The sequence below is a fragment of the Candoia aspera genome, chromosome 3, assembly GCF_035149785.1.
Source record: "Candoia aspera isolate rCanAsp1 chromosome 3, rCanAsp1.hap2, whole genome shotgun sequence".
NCBI classification, from domain to species: Eukaryota; Metazoa; Chordata; class Lepidosauria; order Squamata; family Boidae; genus Candoia; species Candoia aspera.
The window spans coordinates 104,577,157-104,597,122 of record NC_086155.1 but is presented as its reverse complement, the minus strand read 5'-3'; the positions used below and the strand labels follow the sequence as shown (position 1 = coordinate 104,597,122).

The following is a 19,966-nucleotide window of genomic DNA, read 5'->3' as shown; positions in this document are numbered from 1 at the left end:
ATTCCTCGTGTTTTCCCATAGGTACAGGGTCTGCTTTTCAGATAACCAAATGTTGATCCCTTGGAATTAACCCACCAGCTTGTCGCCTGAGCCTAGCATCATGGGCTGAGAGAGTGACTGGACCAAAGTCACCCAGCCGGCTTTCATGCCTAAGGTGGGACTAGAACTCACAGTCTCCTGGTTTCCAGCCTGGAGCCTTAACCACTAGACCAAACTGGCTCTTTTCTCCCCAAGTAGTGTGGTATTCTTATGATGACTTAAAACACTGTTGTAAGTTGGGTGATATTATCCATTTTCTCAGTTGCTGCAAAGAAATGGTTGCAGCTACAACACGTAAGAAACTGGCTACTTCTGACCCTGATGCAGAATATGAATTGCAACAGTTAGAGAAGATCAAGGTAAAAAAAAAAATACTATCCTGTCTTTTCTTAGCTCAGTCTAAATCCTTCCTAAGATTGTGGTTCTGAGTTAATCTCACAGACTAGGAATCTTAGGACAAATGGGGGAGTGCTTTTGTTTGGGCCAATATGATTTATTTTAAAACTGCTACAAGCTTTCATTCCTGAATATTGTTGAATATTGTTATTGGGTAGATTGCAGCTTCATAAGTAAAGATATACAGATTGATTCATATTCTCAAGATATTTGCAGTGTAACATGGGAAGGATGAGAGAGATGAAAATGAAAAATGATGAACCTTACGGTCATACACCCTTAAAGCCTAACTGTAGATTTTAGCACAGCAAAGAGGTCCTTAGCTGGGACAATGGCATATTTTCTGTGACCAATTTCATGTCACTATTTAGAAGATTTTTTTCCTGAACACTTTTTCTAGCAACACCACTCACGAACAAGGTTACTTAGTTGTTTATCTTGGTGATAGTCCTTGACACCAGCTGCTTCCAACCCCATGTTTTGTGGTTTCACTCTTGTTTGCTTGACAGCTTTTCACAATTGGTTCATGGGTGATTGTTGCTCATAGTTACTGCTTCCCGGTCCACACCCAGTGCCTGAAAGGACTCCTCCCACCCACCTCATTATCACTAATGCTTTAAGATGAGGTGAGTGCTCTACTTTCTAAAAGGGCTATAGAAACAGTTTCACCTGCTCAGCAGAAGTCATGGTTTTGCTCTGCTTTATGGTACCGATGAAGGATAGCACGATCCTCCCTGTCCTTGATCTTCATGATTTTTTTTAGTCCTGGAGTTCTATATGGTTTTTCTTATATTAGTCCTTCCCCATTTTAGAAGAAATCATTATTTCATATCTAGAAGCCTTAAGAATGCTTACATTCCTATTTCCATATTCCCATCTCATCATCTGTTGGGTTCAGGATCAGGGCACAATCTTATTATTTCTATACACTCCCATTTGGGTAAGCAACTGCCCCTTTGGGCATGAAGGCTATGATTCTTATTGTAGTGCCTTTGTATTATTGTGGAATAACAGTTTGTCTCTATTTAGACAACAGTTGTTTGTCACTATTTTGCAGCACCATGTAGTGTGTAACCTATAGTATACCTGGCCAGCTACAAGGACACTTATCAACATTGCCATCATTGTAGATTGTTTATTAGTGCTCATTTGGATGCCTCCAGTGATATAAGGGCTCATCCACAGAGCAATGCTAATCCTATTCATCCCAAATGATAGTCCCTTGGATGTTTTCCCATTTCTGTTGAATCCTACCATGTTTTAGATGTGTGCCATTGGCCAGACTCTTTTTATTTGAGCTGTGCCATATCATTTCAGTTCATTTTCAGTCACCAGGACCCTTGCTAGGACCTCTTAGCCTTGGCATAATATTTCTTGGACTGGATGTATGCTATGACAAAACTTTTCTATGCGCTGCTTGATAATATACCCCCATCCTTGCTTAAAGGTTCAGCAAGAACAATGGTGTCTTCCTTCAGAGTATCTGTTTGCCAGACATCTCTTAGGCCGCAACATGGTCACAGCTGTCCATGTTCATTACTAATTACTAACTTGATTTGAGATCTTAGCAGGAAATTCAGTTTACAGTAATAGAACTGTGTTATCCTTGATAACACAGGTGGAAAGATATACTGCTCCACTCAGCTACCTGACTACTTTTCACACAGGCAATGAAGAAGAAATGGGTACATATCTGTAACATACGTTTCTGAGTGGCAATTGTGAATTAACTTACCCGTTCTGTTCTGTTGTAATAGCTGGCCTGTCCTTCAAAGTTTGTGACTGACAACTTATAAATGAAATGATTGTTTTGTCTGCATGTTCATAGACATATAAGAGTTTACCCACAGAGCAATGGTAGTGTATTTTCCTCCTGTCCTTGAGATGGGAGGAAAGTAAATTGGTGCAAAGTGCTGCCCCTACAGTCCAACTTTTACTGCACCCCAATGATGAATAGTGTTGCTGCCCTCACACAATAATGAGGGGTAGTTTCAAGGCAGTGATTGATAAAAGGAGGCAGCTTCATGTATAGAGAATCCTTCCCCACTGGCCAACCCCAAACTGGGACTCTCTGCTGCTGGGAAAAGCTCAGGTTTGCAAATGCTGCAAATCATGTGATTATTATTATTTTTTTTTAAGGCAGAACATTTTAAAAACCACTGTGTCCAGAAGAGGAGAAATGCTGTGATGAAACAAACACTTGTGCATGAAGCACATTCAATCTTACATGAAATCACTATTCTCATCTCTAAATATACCACATGCATACAGACACATGAAATAGGTCACACAAGTGAGGTGTCCAGTGTCTCTTGCAGCTACAGCACAAATGACCATAGAGGTGCAGAACTGAGCAGCTAGATTTCTTTATTTATCCAGTTTCAACACTGCCCAATGCCTTGACAACTCGGGAAACTTACAGATAAAAAGAAAAACATGTATAAAAAGAAATCATGGTCAATAGGATAGGAGCGATATTCTCACAGCAGACCTGCTGGGCCAGTTGGAGCCCAGCTGATCACTGATCTCTGAAGGCTTCTCCCTCAAGCATCCTAGAATGACACGCAGGAAGTCATATTTTGCAGTAATAGGAAAAACGCAACTTTCACAGTAGACCTACTAAAGCTGGCCTTGGTCTGCCTCAGCGGGGGTTGGTGACAAGATGGTGGCTGCATTGTGGGGACATGATAATGAGCTCATAATATATTTTATAATATTTCTTTTGTGTAAGGTTTGCTTACCATTGTTTGTGTGCAAATATAGCTTATAGTTTTAAAACTGAATCAGCTTGTGACTAAGTGATGTCTACTTCAACATGTGTCATTTCAACACTTTTCTGGCTGCTGATTGAGGTTCAGCTGAGATTTGTTGATGATATTGTTAAGGTGATATTTGTTAGGAATCAAGAGAAATAAATATATTTTCTGCAAATATATTCCTCAGCAATAATACAAACCATGGTAAGATAGAGAAAGATCATAGTATTTAGTGCTAATTCTGAGGTTAGTTCCATTGAAAAAAAGAAAGATAGAACATTTGTGGCAATGTTAAGAATGATGGCAAGGCAAGACTCTCATGTTGCTATGTGGGGGATAAATTTTCAAAGAATTCTCGACTTATGACAAAAGTACTCTGGAAGAATGCTTTCTTTAGCCAGTAGATAATGACACCACCTCTCAGATTATCTGAAATAAATAAAAGGGTTCTCTGAAGCTACTATTACTTTCTAGCATATTTTACATATTGATTAATCATTATGTGCTGTCAAGATGGGGTTGACTCTAAGCAGATACATAGACAGACCTTCTCCAGATACCCAACTGCCCAATGGTGCACTCATCACTGTTGTAATCGAATCCATCCACCTTATTGCTGGTTATCTTCTTCTCTTTCCTTCCACTTTTCCCAACATTATGGACCTCTCAAGGGAGTTGGGTCTTTGTAAATGTGTCCAAAATATGATAGCTTGAGCCTGGTCATGTGTGCCTCAAGTGAGAACTCTGGATTAATTTGTTCTGTGATCCATTTGTTCGTTTTCTTGGCTATCCATGGTACAGTATTCTCAGGAGTCTTCTCCAACACTAAAGTTCAAAAGCATCATCACTTTTTCTATCTTGCTTCTTCAAAGTCCAACTGTTGTTGAATATAAATGAGAAAATTTGAGATACATTAGCAATGAGGGGTTGGCAGAGACTGATGGTGGATTTCCTAAATATCTCAGAACCAATCCCTGGCGTTACTATAGTGCTGAGAAGCAGAACTGTTAGGAAGGTGTTGTTGAATTACCTTTTTGCCTTTGTGTGCCTACATATGATATCACTCAGAATAAAGCATTGCACAACTTCAGTAATGTGGGAACTGTTCGTCAACAGTAAAAGCAGGCGACCTTTATGCTGCCAGGGATTGCAGTGGTTGGTACAGTGATGTGATGACATCTTCCGAGAGAGCAGATGTGATGGTTGCCTTATTCCTAAAGAAACACAGACTCACTAGTTAGGGCTAAGGATTTCTGGTTTATTGGGAATAGAATGCATACACGAAAAAAGACAGGAATGAGCACATGGCGTGCGAGGTATCCGGTAAATACCCGCGGTGCAGACCTGATCCTTCCCCACCCCCTATTGTCCCAAAGTCCTGATCCGGAGTCTTGATGGGCGATCAGGGTGCGATTCCGGAGTCTCGATGGGCGATCGGGGGGGATTAGCGCTGATTGCCTCTGTCCTCTTCCTGTGTCCGGAGCAGGTGTGTCCCCCGTGGTAATGCAGAGATGTCAGGGAGATAGGGTGATGGCTTCCCGGGTCAGGGCAAAAGTATGCTCCTTTGTCCTTTATTTGTTTTTGTCTTTCAGTGTTTGTGAGATTATTACTGATTCCTTCCTCCTTCCTCCCCTTCATGAACATGAAGGCATGTTCCCCGTTGTGATGTATGTATACATCGCAACGGGGGACATGACAGCAGAGCTGTGATTTTCAGGCTGTGATTTTCAATCTGTTTCCTACCTCGCCTTCTTTAGCTTTTAGCGGGGATTTTTAGCCCAAAGAACTCCATGGGATACTGCATCATACAGTACAAGGAGCAAAATAATCCATCACATCACCCATCCAGATCTTGAACAAGATCAAAAACATTAACATAGAGAAAGATGAAATCATGTTATCACTTCATGTTACTGTGCTGTTCACATCCATAAAACCTGAACTTGTGAAAGAAACTAACCCCAAAACATGAAAACAAGTCATTACAATCTCAATTCACAGCTGCATGAAATTATTAAACCTCAGTCTCACCACTTCCAATTTAACAACTGCATATACAAACAGATCACAGGAGCACTTATGGGGTCCCTCATCTCAGGTTGCATAGCAAAAACAGTCATACAACAACTTGTCCTTTCCAAAATCAAACTGAACATTTGAATCAGATGTGTTGATGATGTTTGTCATCTTAAAAGGAAATCAAATCGAAATCCACTTCAGATACTTAATTCCATATGCCCAGGGATCAAGTTCACTATAGAGCCTGAGAAAGAAATCAGACTTCCATTCCTTGACATTCTTATTACCAAACAGAACGATAGCAGGCTACAAACCCAGATTTACAGAAAGCCAACACACACTAAGCAGGTCTTAAATGTCCACAGCAATTATCTTTCAGCACATAAGATCAACTGCATAAGAACGTCATCAATGTAGCAAGAACACACTTCAACCCATCAACGCTCAGAAAAGCTGAACTTAACGACCTCCAAAATATATTCAAGAAGAACAATTATCCCCCCAATTTAATCAAAAAATGCTCTAGGAAACAAACAAAAAAGAACAGAAAGACACCCCAAGAACCACTACAATAATATTTCCATGCATAAAAACACATAAAAACATACCAGCAGACCACTCCAACTACTAGGCATCACAGTGGCCCACAAACCTACAGAAACACTACAAAGGATTCTGTACTAACCAAAAGACTGTACACCTTACAAGACAGAACTAATGTATACAAAATTAACTGCCAGGATTGCAACAAGCACTAGGTAGGGCAAACAGGACTTTGACTACATCAAAGTATTAAAAAACTCTTAACTGCAATAAAGAAGCAGCTTTATCAATATTTAACAGCCACCCATACCCTCAGTATAAATCACACATTTGCCAGAGAGAATACAGAAATACTGTAATAGATCATGCAAATTTATTTATTTATTTATCATATTTTTATGACTGCCCATCTCCCCCGCACGGGGGGGGGGGGCAAATAGCAGGAGAGCCTTAAAATTTCTAGAAGCCTGACACTCAAATTAGTGGGTCATCAACAGTTCAGTGGAATTGGATACAATCTACCACCCAGTCAGGTGCTTCATCCAAACCTTAGACAATAAGCAGATAAGGTGGACAAATCAAAATGGACAACACCATTTCCAGCAACCCAGTAATTGACAACCTTTCAGGAACCCTCCAATCACCAACCAACCCCTCTGAGTTCAAATCTTACACAGATTACAAAGACTATAAGGCAACCTCCATTTCTGAACTGTTGCATTGAGGAAGCCTTGCTGGATGCAGAGTGAAACTCCTGAAAAGCCCTCTGAAAGCTCGGAGAACCTGTCTGCTAAATTTGTAGATCTGTTAAGCCTATCAGAAGACTATTGCACATATTTTCTGCCTTTTTTTTTCACCAATTAGTTCAACAATTCACTGCCTAACTTCAGTGATACAATCTTGGGGGGATCCCGGGTACTGCAAAAAAGGGATTAGAGGGCACCAATGGCTTTTGGATCAAAGGCTGCCAACCCTTGCTCTAAAGCATGGTTCACTTTAAAAAATTCTGTTTGAACTGTCTGGAAAAGCACCAGATGATTTTCTTTTCTTTTTTTCAGACAGAGTGCCTGGATTGGATTGAGACATGCAACCTTCTTTTGTCTGGAATGAAGATGTCTTCCACCAGTTTAATCAGCCAAGAGGAGCTTAAACATTACTTTGGATTAGAGGTAGTGAAAGATGCAAATGAGAGAAAAAAGGTGTTAAATTTGCATTCTATTTTTTTAATGGCTATGGTGTTATCTTGCATTAAGATGTGGTGGCCATGTTTTTGGCCACAGGGTCACAATGCTTTCCAAATTGGGGGCCATCAACACACCCACCCATCTTACAACATGCCTTATCTATGTTCTATACCTCCACATACTTTTCTCCCTGGAGTACACACACTCAGCATAGTTGAGTAGCATTACTGTTGTGGGATGTTGTTCTCTTTTCTAAAAATCAGCTACCTTTTCTAACAATCATGCTACCATTCAACAGAAAATCTGTGGTCTGTTCCCCACTTAATGAGGCTGATCAACTGGTTGGCAGAGAATAGTTCACTTGTGTTCTGTTGCTATTCTAATTGGCTGGCTGTATGGGATGCTCTCTCTTGCACTATTACATTATAATAACTAAGAGGTTTTTTATTTTGGTTTTTGAAGGAAAATATTAATTTACTTCATTTTTTTAAAGATTCCTAGAAATCAGACACAGAAGGTGTGCATCTCAAAAGTAATTTGAACTGTGGTATCTGATGTAAATAGCCCAAAACACGAAAATTGCATTGAGGACAAATGATCCTAGCTAATGAGGATCAAGGTGTTTTTATCTCCATAGTACCATTCTACATTTTATTTCTTGGTCATACTAAAGTGTGATACAATGTTGCAAATTAGTTTTTAAGATTACAAAAGGGCTTTTTAGATTCCCTTAACAGAAGCTATTTTTATCATTTTACTCTCCCCCTTGTATTTCCCCAAAATCTATTCCAGAACATTGGGGAGATTCTCCAGAGCTGCAGAGGTGATGATGTAGAGAATAGCAAAACACATCTCTGCCTCTTCCTGCTAGCAGAAGTCTTGACTAAATTAAAGGCCACATTTTTAGCATTGCATTAAACCTCTGTATTTTAGTAGCCTATGGTTTTTGTTTGTTTGTTTTTGTGCCTTTGAGTCAGTTTTTTACTCCTGGTGACTGCCTGGACAAGTCCCAGCAGTTTTCTTGGCAAGATTTTTCAGAAGTGGTTTGCCATTTCCTCCTTCCTAGGGCTGAGAGAGAGGGACTGGCCCAAGCTCACCCAGCTGGTGTTGTGCCTCAGGCAGGACTAGAACTCCTGGTTTCTAGCCTGGTGCTTTAACAACTACACCAAATACGGAAGGCTTAATTGAAATTATTTACCCATTCAGGAACTCTCTTTTTTATTACTGACTTTAGCAGTGATTATACTTTGCCTATTCAAAAGCTGTCTGAGACAGGCTGTCTGGTTTGTTCAAGTTTACCCTACAACATATACACCCTATGTTCTTCTTATATAAACTGGGGCCCAAAAATTAGTACTTAATATACGAACAGTTACATTTTAAATAAAACACTACCAAAAACCAACTGACTGATATAAATTTATTTTACCATTTGTTCATTAGATTTCTACACTAGTATTTACAGTAAATTAATCATTTAAAATTAAATCATCCCGTTAAAACTACACGTCCTGAATGTGTCAGTGCATTGCATTTAGCTCCTAGTGGTGAAATATGGGTAGCAGTATGTTGGCTTACAAGCTATCTTACCTTGCATAAAATAGCATAAGGTTGTAATGAACAATACATGGTATAATGTAATGGTATGTGGGAAAGACCTTGGGAAATGGGGTGAAGAGATGCTGCCTAGGAAATGGTCAGATAAGAGAAAGCATAGCCTTCAGCTGCATATTGGGCAGAGCAAGAGGCTCAGGAGGGACCCTTCCCTAAGTTTGCAGGCTGTAAAGGTGACAGCAGGAGAATTGTACTTTCAGACTTGCAAGATTGATGTCAGCCTTACCAGGTAGACCAGACAGGAAACACGACCAGATGAACTAATTCTTCTTTATTGTAAAGCTACATTAGCAGAATCTTGCAAGTCTGAAAGTACAATTCTCCCAATCAATGCCATCTCAATACTATAATCCAGCTGGAATCCAATGATTTGCAAGGCTAGAAAGTTATAGAGAAGTCTAGTGAATGGTATTGGTGTAAGGTAGATTTAACTATATTACCGTAACTCCCTCTTATCCCATGCTTGTTTTTATTTCTTTTTCTCACTATTTCTCACTCCTTTTTTGCACTTCAGATGCACTGCTTATCTTAAAAGGGAATAGCAGAAAAAATACAGATATGCATGCATGCATGTAGTAAAGCTACCTGAGGACATCCGATAACTCCGTAAGAGGAAAGGGCCGGGTCCATTTTTTCTGAAAAGTTTTAGGTTAATAAAAGGATGTCCTTCAAGAATCAGAGAGCCCTAAATCTAGGAAAGTAGCAATGAGGACAAAATCTCAGAATGGACTTTTCTATGCTACCCCAAGGTGCTTCAACCAAAACGAAAGCTTCCACCTCACCCAGAGCATACCCTGGAAAGCACCTCTTTCACTGAAGCAGAAAAAACTCTTGACGAAGTCAAGAAAATGGAAGAAGCTGTTTCTGAGCCAAGCCTGGAAAAGAAGCCCGTGTTGGAAACACAGGTGAATATTTCCTCTGGAAAGTTAGCCCTGATTTCTTTCTTTTTAAGCAAGGTTCCGGTTATTAGCCAGGTTGGGAATATGTTAAATAAGTAAGTAAACAAAGTCTACCACATACTTTATGTTTACTGCCCTAAAGCAGTATCTGGTATAAAATTTGATATCTAAAAATAAAACTGTCTGATTTTGAAACTAGAAGAAATGTGCTGCTGCCTTTCCTGACAGAAGCAAAGTTTTGAATGTGATGTATATGAAAGAACTCATCGCACAGAGAAGCCAGGGGAAGCTCAAGTTCCACTGAGAAATGTAAAGCTGGTTGACAGTAGCAGCCGTTCTGGAACTCCTCCCATATGGCTGTCTCTGACATACAGATATGGCTGACTGTGTGTCAGTCTGATGACTTCTCACATATGCACTTCCCGTATGATTAGTTTCCTTTGAATGCAGTCAGATCCAAAGACAGAGTTATATTGCCATTATTATCACCATTTAATACTTTGCGTAGCTCAGTGATTTTTCTGTGGCTAATCTTACTGTTAATGTGGACATACAGTATTGGCTACCCAAAACTCTTGCTTGTCATTTCTTACAGAAAACTTGCAAAAGTTTTTGGAAAGCCCAAGAGGGGGAAGGAGGTGTTTTAAATACCTATGGATCCTAGTCCTTTCATCAAGGATATGTGCAGAGTTCCTGCTTTAGGAAAAAAATCTCATCCCTGTTCTGCATTGTCATCTTGATGTGATTTTAAATGGCATATAACTTGTTCAGAGTGGGAAGAATAGCCTAGCAAGGAGTTCTCTTTCCATGTGTGGCTGAATGGTTTTCAGAGGTAAATTGGTAACCTGAATAAGCCTGAAAACATATTCTTAGAACCAAAAATCCCAGATCTTTGGCTAGTCCTTTAGGAGCCTAATTCTAAATTCCAGTACTTGTGATTCTCCTAAAAGTTGCCTGTAAACAGACTTGTATACAAGTCTTACGTACAATATGAAAACGGCTTCATGTTAACCATCACGTTCTTTGTATACAGTATCAGACTTTCTGTGAAGAGTTTGGCTTTCCAACAAAGGGAAAATATTACACTGCCTGCTTCTTCTCTTTTCTGGGCAGGAAAAGCCACCTGTGCCTGGTTCTAGCAGTGAAATGCCAGCTGAAAGTGCCGAGATCGATTATCAAATGAGATACATTGCCGATGATGCTAATGTGCATTGCAAAACCTTGACAGCTGAAAAAGTCACAGTCTCGGGGGTATGTATCTATGAAACTCCACTACATTAGTGGCCATATTTCTAGTTAAGGTGGGCTAGTTCAGTTCCTTTAAGGATGTTAAAATGTGAAATAAACAGCCAGATCTGATGTGTGGGGCACTAACTCATTGGAAGATTTCCTGCACGAGCCCCACTGAAATTAATGGAAACTGTGTGAAATCATAGTGGTGCTCTTGCGCAGCTTCTGATTATTTTTAATTGGGTTTCTACAGGAGAAACAATACACACCCAACACACACACAGAGCATTAATGAGAGCTGTTTCTTTAGAACTTTTCTGCCTCAGGCAACCAAATTTATTGATGGGAGGAGTACAGAAAATAGGAGCTGGATGGCTTAGCCTTGCTCTTTTATTTCAGTAGTCCTTTCTCTCCATTTACTCTTTTTGCCAAAGCAATAGGTCACTTACTTTTGCTTTAGTCTCTTTTCATAAGGTACTTGCTCTTTTAATTCTAGAGAGAGTTGTATGCCAGCCAGTGGACCACTGAATACTCTAAAAAGGAATTTCAGATGTTAGCTTCACTAGAAATTCTGGAGGAACGGCTCATGTGAGTACAAAAAGGGTGATCAGTGGAGATATATGCTTGTCTAGACTTAAACCTGTTGGGTGGCCAATGGCTGGTTGCGTTGATATAATATCCAGCTCTGAGATCCATTAACTTGATAGTTGGGAATTTTTAAAATATTAATTCTTACATAGATTTGGGATGGTAAGAATCTGAAGTCTTTTCCAACATGGGGAAGGGGGGGCATGCCTTCAAGTCAGTCTTGACTCCTGGCGACTGCCTGGACAAGTCCCAGCAGTTTTTAGGAAGTGGTTTACCATTGCCTGCTTCCTAGGGCTGAGAGAGTGTGACTGGCCAAAGGTCACCCAACTGGCTTTGTGCCTAAGGCAGGACTAGAAACCACGGTCTCCCAGTTTCTAGCCTCATGCTTTAACCACTACACCACACTGGCTCTCCAACATAGTGGAGATTTTCCAACATATTTTCCAATGTGGTAACCTCCATATGTACTAACTTGAAATCCTAGGAGTTGAGGAAGAGTTTCAGAAAATGTCATTCTGAAGTCTTTCCAAATGTCTGTCATTGTGGTGACAAAAAACTCATGGGAGGAGGGTAAGGAAAGATCAATTCTAAACGATGTATGTAGAAACACCAGAACAGTGGAATAGCTATAAGCTAGATGCTAATTCTCTAGTGGGACACAGAAAATTGATTGCAGATATTGCATCTGCACTAGGTTCACATGCAAAAGGAATGGTTAAACTAACTTTGAAGCTGGGAGGTGGGGACACTGTGGGGTCCCCCCCAAAGAACACAATCACCCCAGTAAGCTACAGAGGAAATAGAGGTTCCTGATCTAATAGTAAACTGTAAACACTGTGCATTTCCAATATATATTTTTTTCTTTACTAAGCAAAATTATAGGAAGAAGGTTCATAAATCAAAATGACTTCTCCAGTATGCAGGCTGCAATGGATTGGGCCTGACCCTGGCTGACTAAAAAGGACATCTGAAAATCCTCACAGTTTCTCTGAGTATTCTGCTGCACAACTCATTGAAATGAGGGTTTGTTTCAATGAGATTTACATGCAAAAATTTCTTAGGGTTTTTATGAATCATCTTTGCCTTGGTCACATATAAAGTGGAGCTATGCAGGGGAAGGCAGGAAAACTCTACTCAGTCCATCGCTTTAAGCCATTTTTCCTCAGACCACTTTGCTACTTGAAATGAGCTGGAGAGGGAGAAAACTTCTAAAGTTGCACAGGACCACAAAATAAAGTAAGGAGGGAGGTTATGCCACTTTATCCCATGCATTCATCTTTGTGAGAAGCAGACTTCCATTATTCACATCCACATGGCAACTCCATGCTTAAGGATATGTGCATGCCTTGTTTGGCCATTCCTCAGGCCAAGAAAGGCTTGGGCTGGCCCTTGATGCCTCTAATTCTAACTGGGTACCCATTAGTTTTGCCTGGTTGGTCTTTATACTTGGTATTTTAACTCCATGCTTCTCTGGCTTCTATTCTTTTAGAGAGGCTGAGAAGCGAGCCCAGCAAGCTGAGGAAAAATCAGAAGCCCTTCATGAGGAGTTGGAGGAAGCTCTGAAAAAACTCCAGGATCTGGAGGATGGGGAACCAGAGTTTAAAGATTTTGCTAAAAAGGAAGAACAATCTGAACAAGGTACAGTTAAAACTTCAAAGATGAATTTTAAATTTCTAAAAGAAATTCAGACTGAAGGGCCATTTTATACATAACTATTTTATACCTTCAGACAACCTGGGTAGGAATTCTGAGGTTTGTGGTCAAATACATCTGGAGGGCGCCGGCTTGAAGAAGGCCATAATGTGTTAGCGTGATAACATAACATTTCATAACGTAGATATTATAGAACTGGGATTGACATGAGATAGGTTGCATGGAATAGTTCTAAAAGCCAATACCAGAATATCCATCAATTTTTTTGTTCGACTCTAAGTTTTTGGATATATTACATAGTTTGTTTCAACCATGCTTTGTTAAATAATAGTAAGTAGAATCACACAAGGTGTGAAACTCTGTATCATGGCTTACAGTAAGAATGACTGATCCACACAACATTATGGGAAAGCTAAAATGAAAAAGCCACATTATGGATTAGAGTGATAAGTGAATCCAGCGTCTGTATGTTTTCCATCAAATAAGGCCTCTTTGAAGGGTTGGAGCAATATTAGCGGCCTGAATAAAGAAGACCAGCAGCTTCATTTCTTCCATCATCTGCTTTTTCTTTGTCCTTGGCTTGTGCTCTCTTTTCCTTCCCCCCTCACAGCTTTAAGCTTTCAGGCAGTGAGTCTAGAAGTACTTATATTCTGGGGATGAGGCTTACTCCTCAGGAGGCTGGTGTTTTCTCTTCACCATTCATATTTTATACCAACACCAATAATAACCATGTTATTCAGCAAAAACTGAAGAGGTATGTTCATTCCATGAGATGCTTTTGACCTCTCCCTCCCAAATCATATGCTCCAATTTAGAATAATACCTTCACCCTGTTTCATTTGGTTGTAAGCTTGTTGTTGTTTATTCGTTCAGTCGCTTCCGACTCTTCGTGACTTCATGGACCAGCCCACGCCAGAGCTTCCTGTCGGTCATCAACACCCCCAGCTCCCCCAGGGATGAGTCTGTCACCTCTAGAATATCATCCATCCATCTTGCCCTTGGTCGGCCCCTCTTCCTCTTGCCTTCCACTCTCCCTAGCATCAACATCTTCTCCAGGCTGTCCTGTCTTCTCATTATGTGGCCAAAGTATTTCAGTTTTGCCTTTAATATCAGTCCCTCAAGTGAGCAGTCTGGCTTAGTTTCCTGGAAGATGGACTGGTTTGATCTTCTTGCAGTCCAAGGCACTCTCAGAATTTTCCTCCAACACCACAGTTCCAAAGCATCGATCTTCCTTCTCTCAGCCTTCCTTATGGTCCAGTTCTTGCAGCCATAGGTTACTACGGGGAACACCATTGCTTTAACTATGCGGACCTTTGTTGTCAGTGTGATGTCTCTGCTCTTAACTATTTTATCGAGATTTGTCATTGCTCTTCTCCCAAGGATTAAGCGTCTTCTGATTTCCTGACTGCAGTCAGCATCTGCAGTAATCTTTGCACCCAGAAATACAAAGTCTTTCACTGCCTCTATGTTTTCTCCCTCTATTTGCCAGTTATCAATCAAGCTGGTTGCCATAATCTTGTTTTTTTTGAGGTTTAGCTGCAAGCCAGCTTTTGCACTTTCTTCTTTCACCTTCATCATAAGGCTCCTCAGTTCCTCTTCGCTTTCAGCCATCAGGTTGTAAGCTACTGTCAGATATTATTTGTAATTGTTACCTAATATATGGAGAAAGGAATAAAGATGTACTGGGTGTGCACCCCATAAAAAGCTTTAGGCAAGTCATACACTGCCTTCTTCATGAAGGCAAACTAAATGTTTAGGTATAGGACACTATCAATAAAGGGCTCATACCCACTGGCTCTTACAGTGACTTATTTGTTGGGAAAGGCAGAAAGTTACCTTTGAGTCATATATAATGTATTGTCAGAAGTTACAACTGCATTTCTAGTAAGGACAAAAACCTCAGCATTATTCCTGAAAATTGCATGATGCTACTAGGAAGGGTTATAGTACCTCCCATGGGCAGAATCCTTGGATTTTGAAATAAGATCAGTAAAATAAGGCTACTTTCAAATAGTATCCAATCTTCTTAATCTAACTAGTTGAGAAAGAGTATTTCAGAAAAATTGAAAGCCATCATGTTATGGGAATGTAAAGGCAAAGGTGGTTTAAAGCAGCTACCAAAGAGATAATCTCATAGCCAAGTTCAGGGAAAATTCTGGGGACAGACATATTTTAACTTTATATGTATCATTTGGGAAGACATAACATGCAAGACCTGAGTCCGTGGTTTCATGTGATCCTCCAAAGACTTGGATGTGGTCCTACAGCAGCCCCCCCCAATTATTCTACATGGAGAGTAATTAAACTAATTATTGTTTAATTTCAATATATTAAAATATAGTGTAATTTAAATTTAGTCAAGTTCAGTTTTGTCTGGCTGCTGGCTCTTACTTTTTTGTCCCGGTCTTCCATACTTTTTTGAAGGGTGGCTTATGACACACTCAAGTTATTGAAGTGTGTAGGACGCATATTCTAGCAAGGGGGCTAGAATTCCCAGCTTTACATCTCCTCTCTCCTATAAAATGTATTCCAGAGACTTGGGCAAGCCACTGCTTCTCAGTCTAAGCTCCTACTGAAATAACAACAACAACAACAACAGTAATAGAAGCATTGCAGTTCTTGGCTTCTTTTCCTGCAGCCCACAGAGCCCAAGAGCCTGACCAACTTCCTGCTCCCAATTTGGCTGTGGAGAGAAAACTGTTGAGAAACAGCATTCCTTAGCAATCTGCCTGAGTGGAGGAGGGGAATACCACGAAGGCTCTTTCCCTTCCCCAACAATGGTGTGCCCTGGCTGTGCCTCCTTTTTCCTATTGACCTTTTTTACCTTCTGGGAATGTGGGTGTGCATTTTGGAGTATGGATGTGGACTTTTACAGCTCAAGAAGAATTCTGCAGAGAGGGACGATTATGGACTATCCAATCTTTTTTATCCCTGTCAAGGATTATTTAACACTTCCAATTATCTTCTGTTGCAGAAACGTCTCGTAAGAAAGCCTCTGATAAAGCCCCAGCTCATTCTAAATCATCCTCTTCCCGACCTAAGAAACCAACCAAATCCAAGCGCTGAAGAAGAGCGTGACTGCAAGAAATCCTTTGGCTCCTGGTTGTTGTTAATTTTGGCCACCGAATGCTTATGCCTGAAATACAAAATGACATGCAATTGTTCTAGTTGTATTAGTAAGGTACAGGGACAGGAGTTAAATGAAGATTCTAAAATTGGTTCTCATTTTTTATTATTTATTTAGAAAACTGTCAACATCTAATGTAGCCTTGTTTTGACGTTTTTATATGCCCACCTACATAAACTGCCGAGTGGGTTAAGAACACCTTCAGGGAAACATGTGCAACTTTTTTTATGCTCTGTTTGTATTATATAGTAGATGTTTTGAAGTATCATATAGCATGCAGGGTGTGGTATCATATTTGGAATAATCCCTTGGCCTCTCCCAAAGCCTCTTGTACAAGGCACTGAGAGCGAGGGGTACCAGCACTGCACCCCACACAGCCTTGCCTTAGGAAGACTGTCTTGAAAAATGAGGGGAAATGAGGCTTTTTAGGAAAAGAGGGGGGAAAAAAGATAGCATTCATTTTAAAGATTCCTGCACACTGCTTACTATTCATAAAATGTGGGGTGAGCCAGAAGACTGCCTTTACTAAGCAAAGGTTTTCCTGTCATTCCCATTCTGCCAAAGAGGAAAGTTTTATATATCTTGTTTTTGAGTGATATCAAAACTAATAGCTACAACAATTTTTCATCAGACCCCTGTGATATTACTTCATGGGTTTAAAAGTATCCTAACTCAATTTTTTTTTAAAAAAACTGATTGGTGGTGGCGTTTCGCACGGGACTAGTGTAGTAACCTTTCGGCACAAAAAACGCTACAAATCATACATTAGGTGAATCATCTCCCACATTGATCAGTGGTAGGGCGATCATGACAAGATCCAGACTGGCCCCCAGTCACGGCCAGTCACTCTTTTTCAGCCCAGTTTGACTCTAGCAAAATAAAGGAAGGGGGTCTTCAGGTGGAGTCAGGCGGCTGGAAAGCCTTCCTTACAAGGAAAAATCCATCATTGGGGTTTGAAAAACTGAATTATATGCCAATAGCAATAATCCCTCCCTCAGTAAACTGCTCTAGCACATGGTGACTGATAGATTCCATACACTCTTTGGATGAAAGGGATTTTCCAGAGTCTCCTCAGTTGTAATTTAGATCTCATTTTGCATCAAAGCGTGACCATTGCTGACAAAGAGATAGGGGCAGGGATTCTCCTAGATCTCTCAGTGGTTTTCAATGCTCTTAACTTACCATTATATCTTCTTCAGGAGAAGTTTAGAAGTTCAGTATGGGGAAAAACAGTTTATAGACATCCATTTTCCTTTCTAGCAGAAAGGGAGAGGCTTGGGGAAGCTGCTTGTTTCATATGTGTCAACACACATGTATTTCTGCTTGAGATGCCGAAGATGTATATTCAAATATCTGAGCTGGCAGCTTGTCTGGGGTGAGAGGCTAGCAGGCAGGTTGCGACACTGAATGTGGGGCTGGGAGTTTGCCTGCCCATTCACTATAAGGGTGGTATACAAGACTGTATACAAGACTTCCTTTCTGGAAGCGTGGTTGGAGAATAATCACCTAGTACAGTCTATGCTGATTTTAACTTTCCTTTTTAAGCCAGAAGGGAAATATGGATAACAAATTAGTTTTACACACACACTCTCTCTCAGTCTCTCTCTCCAGATACATATTCTCTATCTTTCTGACACTGAATTAGGAAAAAAAGGCTAAATCATGAAACAATGGAATAATCTGACAATCCAGTATTGGACTGTATCTCATCCTGCTGATGCTGCCAAATCCAATTGCCTCAGTAAAGCTATTGTCTAGGATAAGCCTTGAGAAATCCTTATGCTAAAGGTCTCATTATTTCCCCTTCTCTGAGCCTAGAAAGGAGGAGGAAAAACAGGTTTCTCCTTTTCTTCTTTCAGCCTGACACCTTACCAGTGATTTCCTTGATGAACCATCCTGAACTGTGGACTTGGTTTGTTTTTTGTTTAATTTGTTTTAATTTCCCAATGAAGAGAGAAAAAGGTCCTCATTAGTACCATAATTTTGAGGAAAGATTCTTGCCAGTCAGGAGGCATCCTTGCCCTTGCTGTTCCACTGTGCAGTTAGCCACCCATCTTTTCTCTTTCATTCCATCCATTCCTTTTGTTAAATGAACTTCCATCACACCCAAGGTAGCGAGGTAAGGACAGGTGTGTTTTGTACTATTTATTTCTGATTCATCTCTTACTAACTGATGATGCAGAAATGACATCAGAATATAAACACTGAACTTTTGTACTTGTATCCCCCTTCCTACTCCCCCAATGTTGGCTGCAAGTACATAACTCAGTTTACACCATTTGTCCTCCCTCAAACAGCGGCACCTATAGTTGGTCCATAAGCCAATTTCCTCTTTCCTGTATGAGTTTTACTTAGGTTTTCACTGTGAATCCAGTCTTATTCCCCTGAATTCCTTCATTCAAGGGTTGTCCCCTATTCTTTTTTGGATCATCCCTAATTTTCTCTTTTTCCATGTTTATTAGTTGACTCCTTACAAATGCTAACATTTGTAACATACAGTAATGCTTTTCCTTATTTTATGCAAGATACTAATTCCTCTGAGTGTGTTTTGCTTTAGTTCTGCAATAAACAAATGACTGCTTTTCAGATCATTTGTCGCCTTTACAGTTAATAAGATTTTCTTTAAACATTCATTCTGTCACAGGATTCTGTAGGTATGTGTGTCATCAGTTTACATGTATGTAATATGCATGTATGTAAATGAGCATACTTCATAACAGGAACTAAACTTTATCACATTTTGCCAATTCTACACCAGTTTTACTGGATCTCAGTGCTTTCTTGGTCCCAGTTCAATATGCTGTTATTAAGTTATAAAGACCTTTATGACCAGAAACGACAGTATTTGACATAACAACTGTACGTGTTATGATCTTGCCCAAATGGTAAAATCATTCTTGAAGACAGTATTCTGGGTGCTGTCCCATGTTGAGATATGGCAGATGGCTGTCCTTCATCATAGGAGTGTCCAGTAAGTTTGTTTTGAAGGAGGAGGAAGGACCAAATGGATCAAACAACAGATCAATCCAGGGTTCTTGCTCAAGGCACAAATGACTTTGCCTCAAGTTATCATACTTTGGACACATTATGCGAAGACCCACAGCCCTTGAGAATTCCGTAATGATGGGAAAGGTGGGAAAAAGAGAAGATGACAACCAGCAGCAAGATGAATGAATGCACTCAGTTTCAGCAGCTGTACCATTGTGCTGTACCATTGTGAGACTTGAAAGGCCAGGTTGAGGACAGATAATCCTGGAGAAAGTCTATGTGATTGCAAAGAATAGCCCTTAGTAGTAGTAATAAAATTTTAAAAAAGATAAGTAAATGTAACATGTTTTACAAATATACAACTAAGATTTTTAAATTCTACATTAAAAATATACATGAATTATATATATATAGACAGAACCCGAGGTGCAGACTGTGCAGAGAGGCCTCAGAGACAGTCCAACACATAGTGGCAGGGTGTAAGATGCAGGCAGGAACAGCATACACTGAACAGCACAACCAAGTAGCTGGAATTGTGTACAGGAACATCTGCACAGTGTATGGGCTAGACCCTCCCAAGTCTAGATGGAAGGTTCCACAGAAGGTCATGGAGAATGACAGGGCTAAGATCCTGTGGGACTTCCAGATCCAGACAGACAGTCAGGTACTGGCCAATCAACTGGACATCGTGGTAGTGGACAAGGACCAGAAGACAGTGGTGGTGATAGATGTAGTGGTGCCAAGTGACAGCAACATCAGGAAGGAGTATGAGAAGCTGGAGAAGTACCAGGGCCTGAAGGAATTAGAGACGATGTGGGAAGTAAAGGCCAAAGTGATCCCAGTGGTGGTGGGGCGCTTGGAGCTATGACTCCCAGGCTGGGACAGTGGCTCCAACAGTTTCCAGGAACAACATCAGAGCTCTCTGTCCAG

General features: G+C 40.4%; 1 protein-coding gene across 1 annotated transcript in view; it reads left to right on the top strand.

Annotated features, from left to right (window-relative positions):
• AXDND1 (axonemal dynein light chain domain containing 1) overlaps positions 1-16,653 on the top strand; it is a 59,246-nt gene extending 42,593 nt beyond the window's left edge. Inside the window, exons 19-25 of the mRNA XM_063298474.1 lie at positions 302-398; positions 6,812-6,922; positions 9,301-9,456; positions 10,564-10,701; positions 11,177-11,268; positions 12,758-12,906; positions 15,896-16,653. Of these exons, the coding sequence (XP_063154544.1) occupies positions 302-398; positions 6,812-6,922; positions 9,301-9,456; positions 10,564-10,701; positions 11,177-11,268; positions 12,758-12,906; positions 15,896-15,987 (835 nt within the window). The 3' untranslated portion in view covers positions 15,988-16,653. The remainder of the gene's footprint in view (positions 1-301; positions 399-6,811; positions 6,923-9,300; positions 9,457-10,563; positions 10,702-11,176; positions 11,269-12,757; positions 12,907-15,895) is intronic.
• The last annotated feature ends 3,313 nt before the right edge of the window (positions 16,654-19,966 follow it).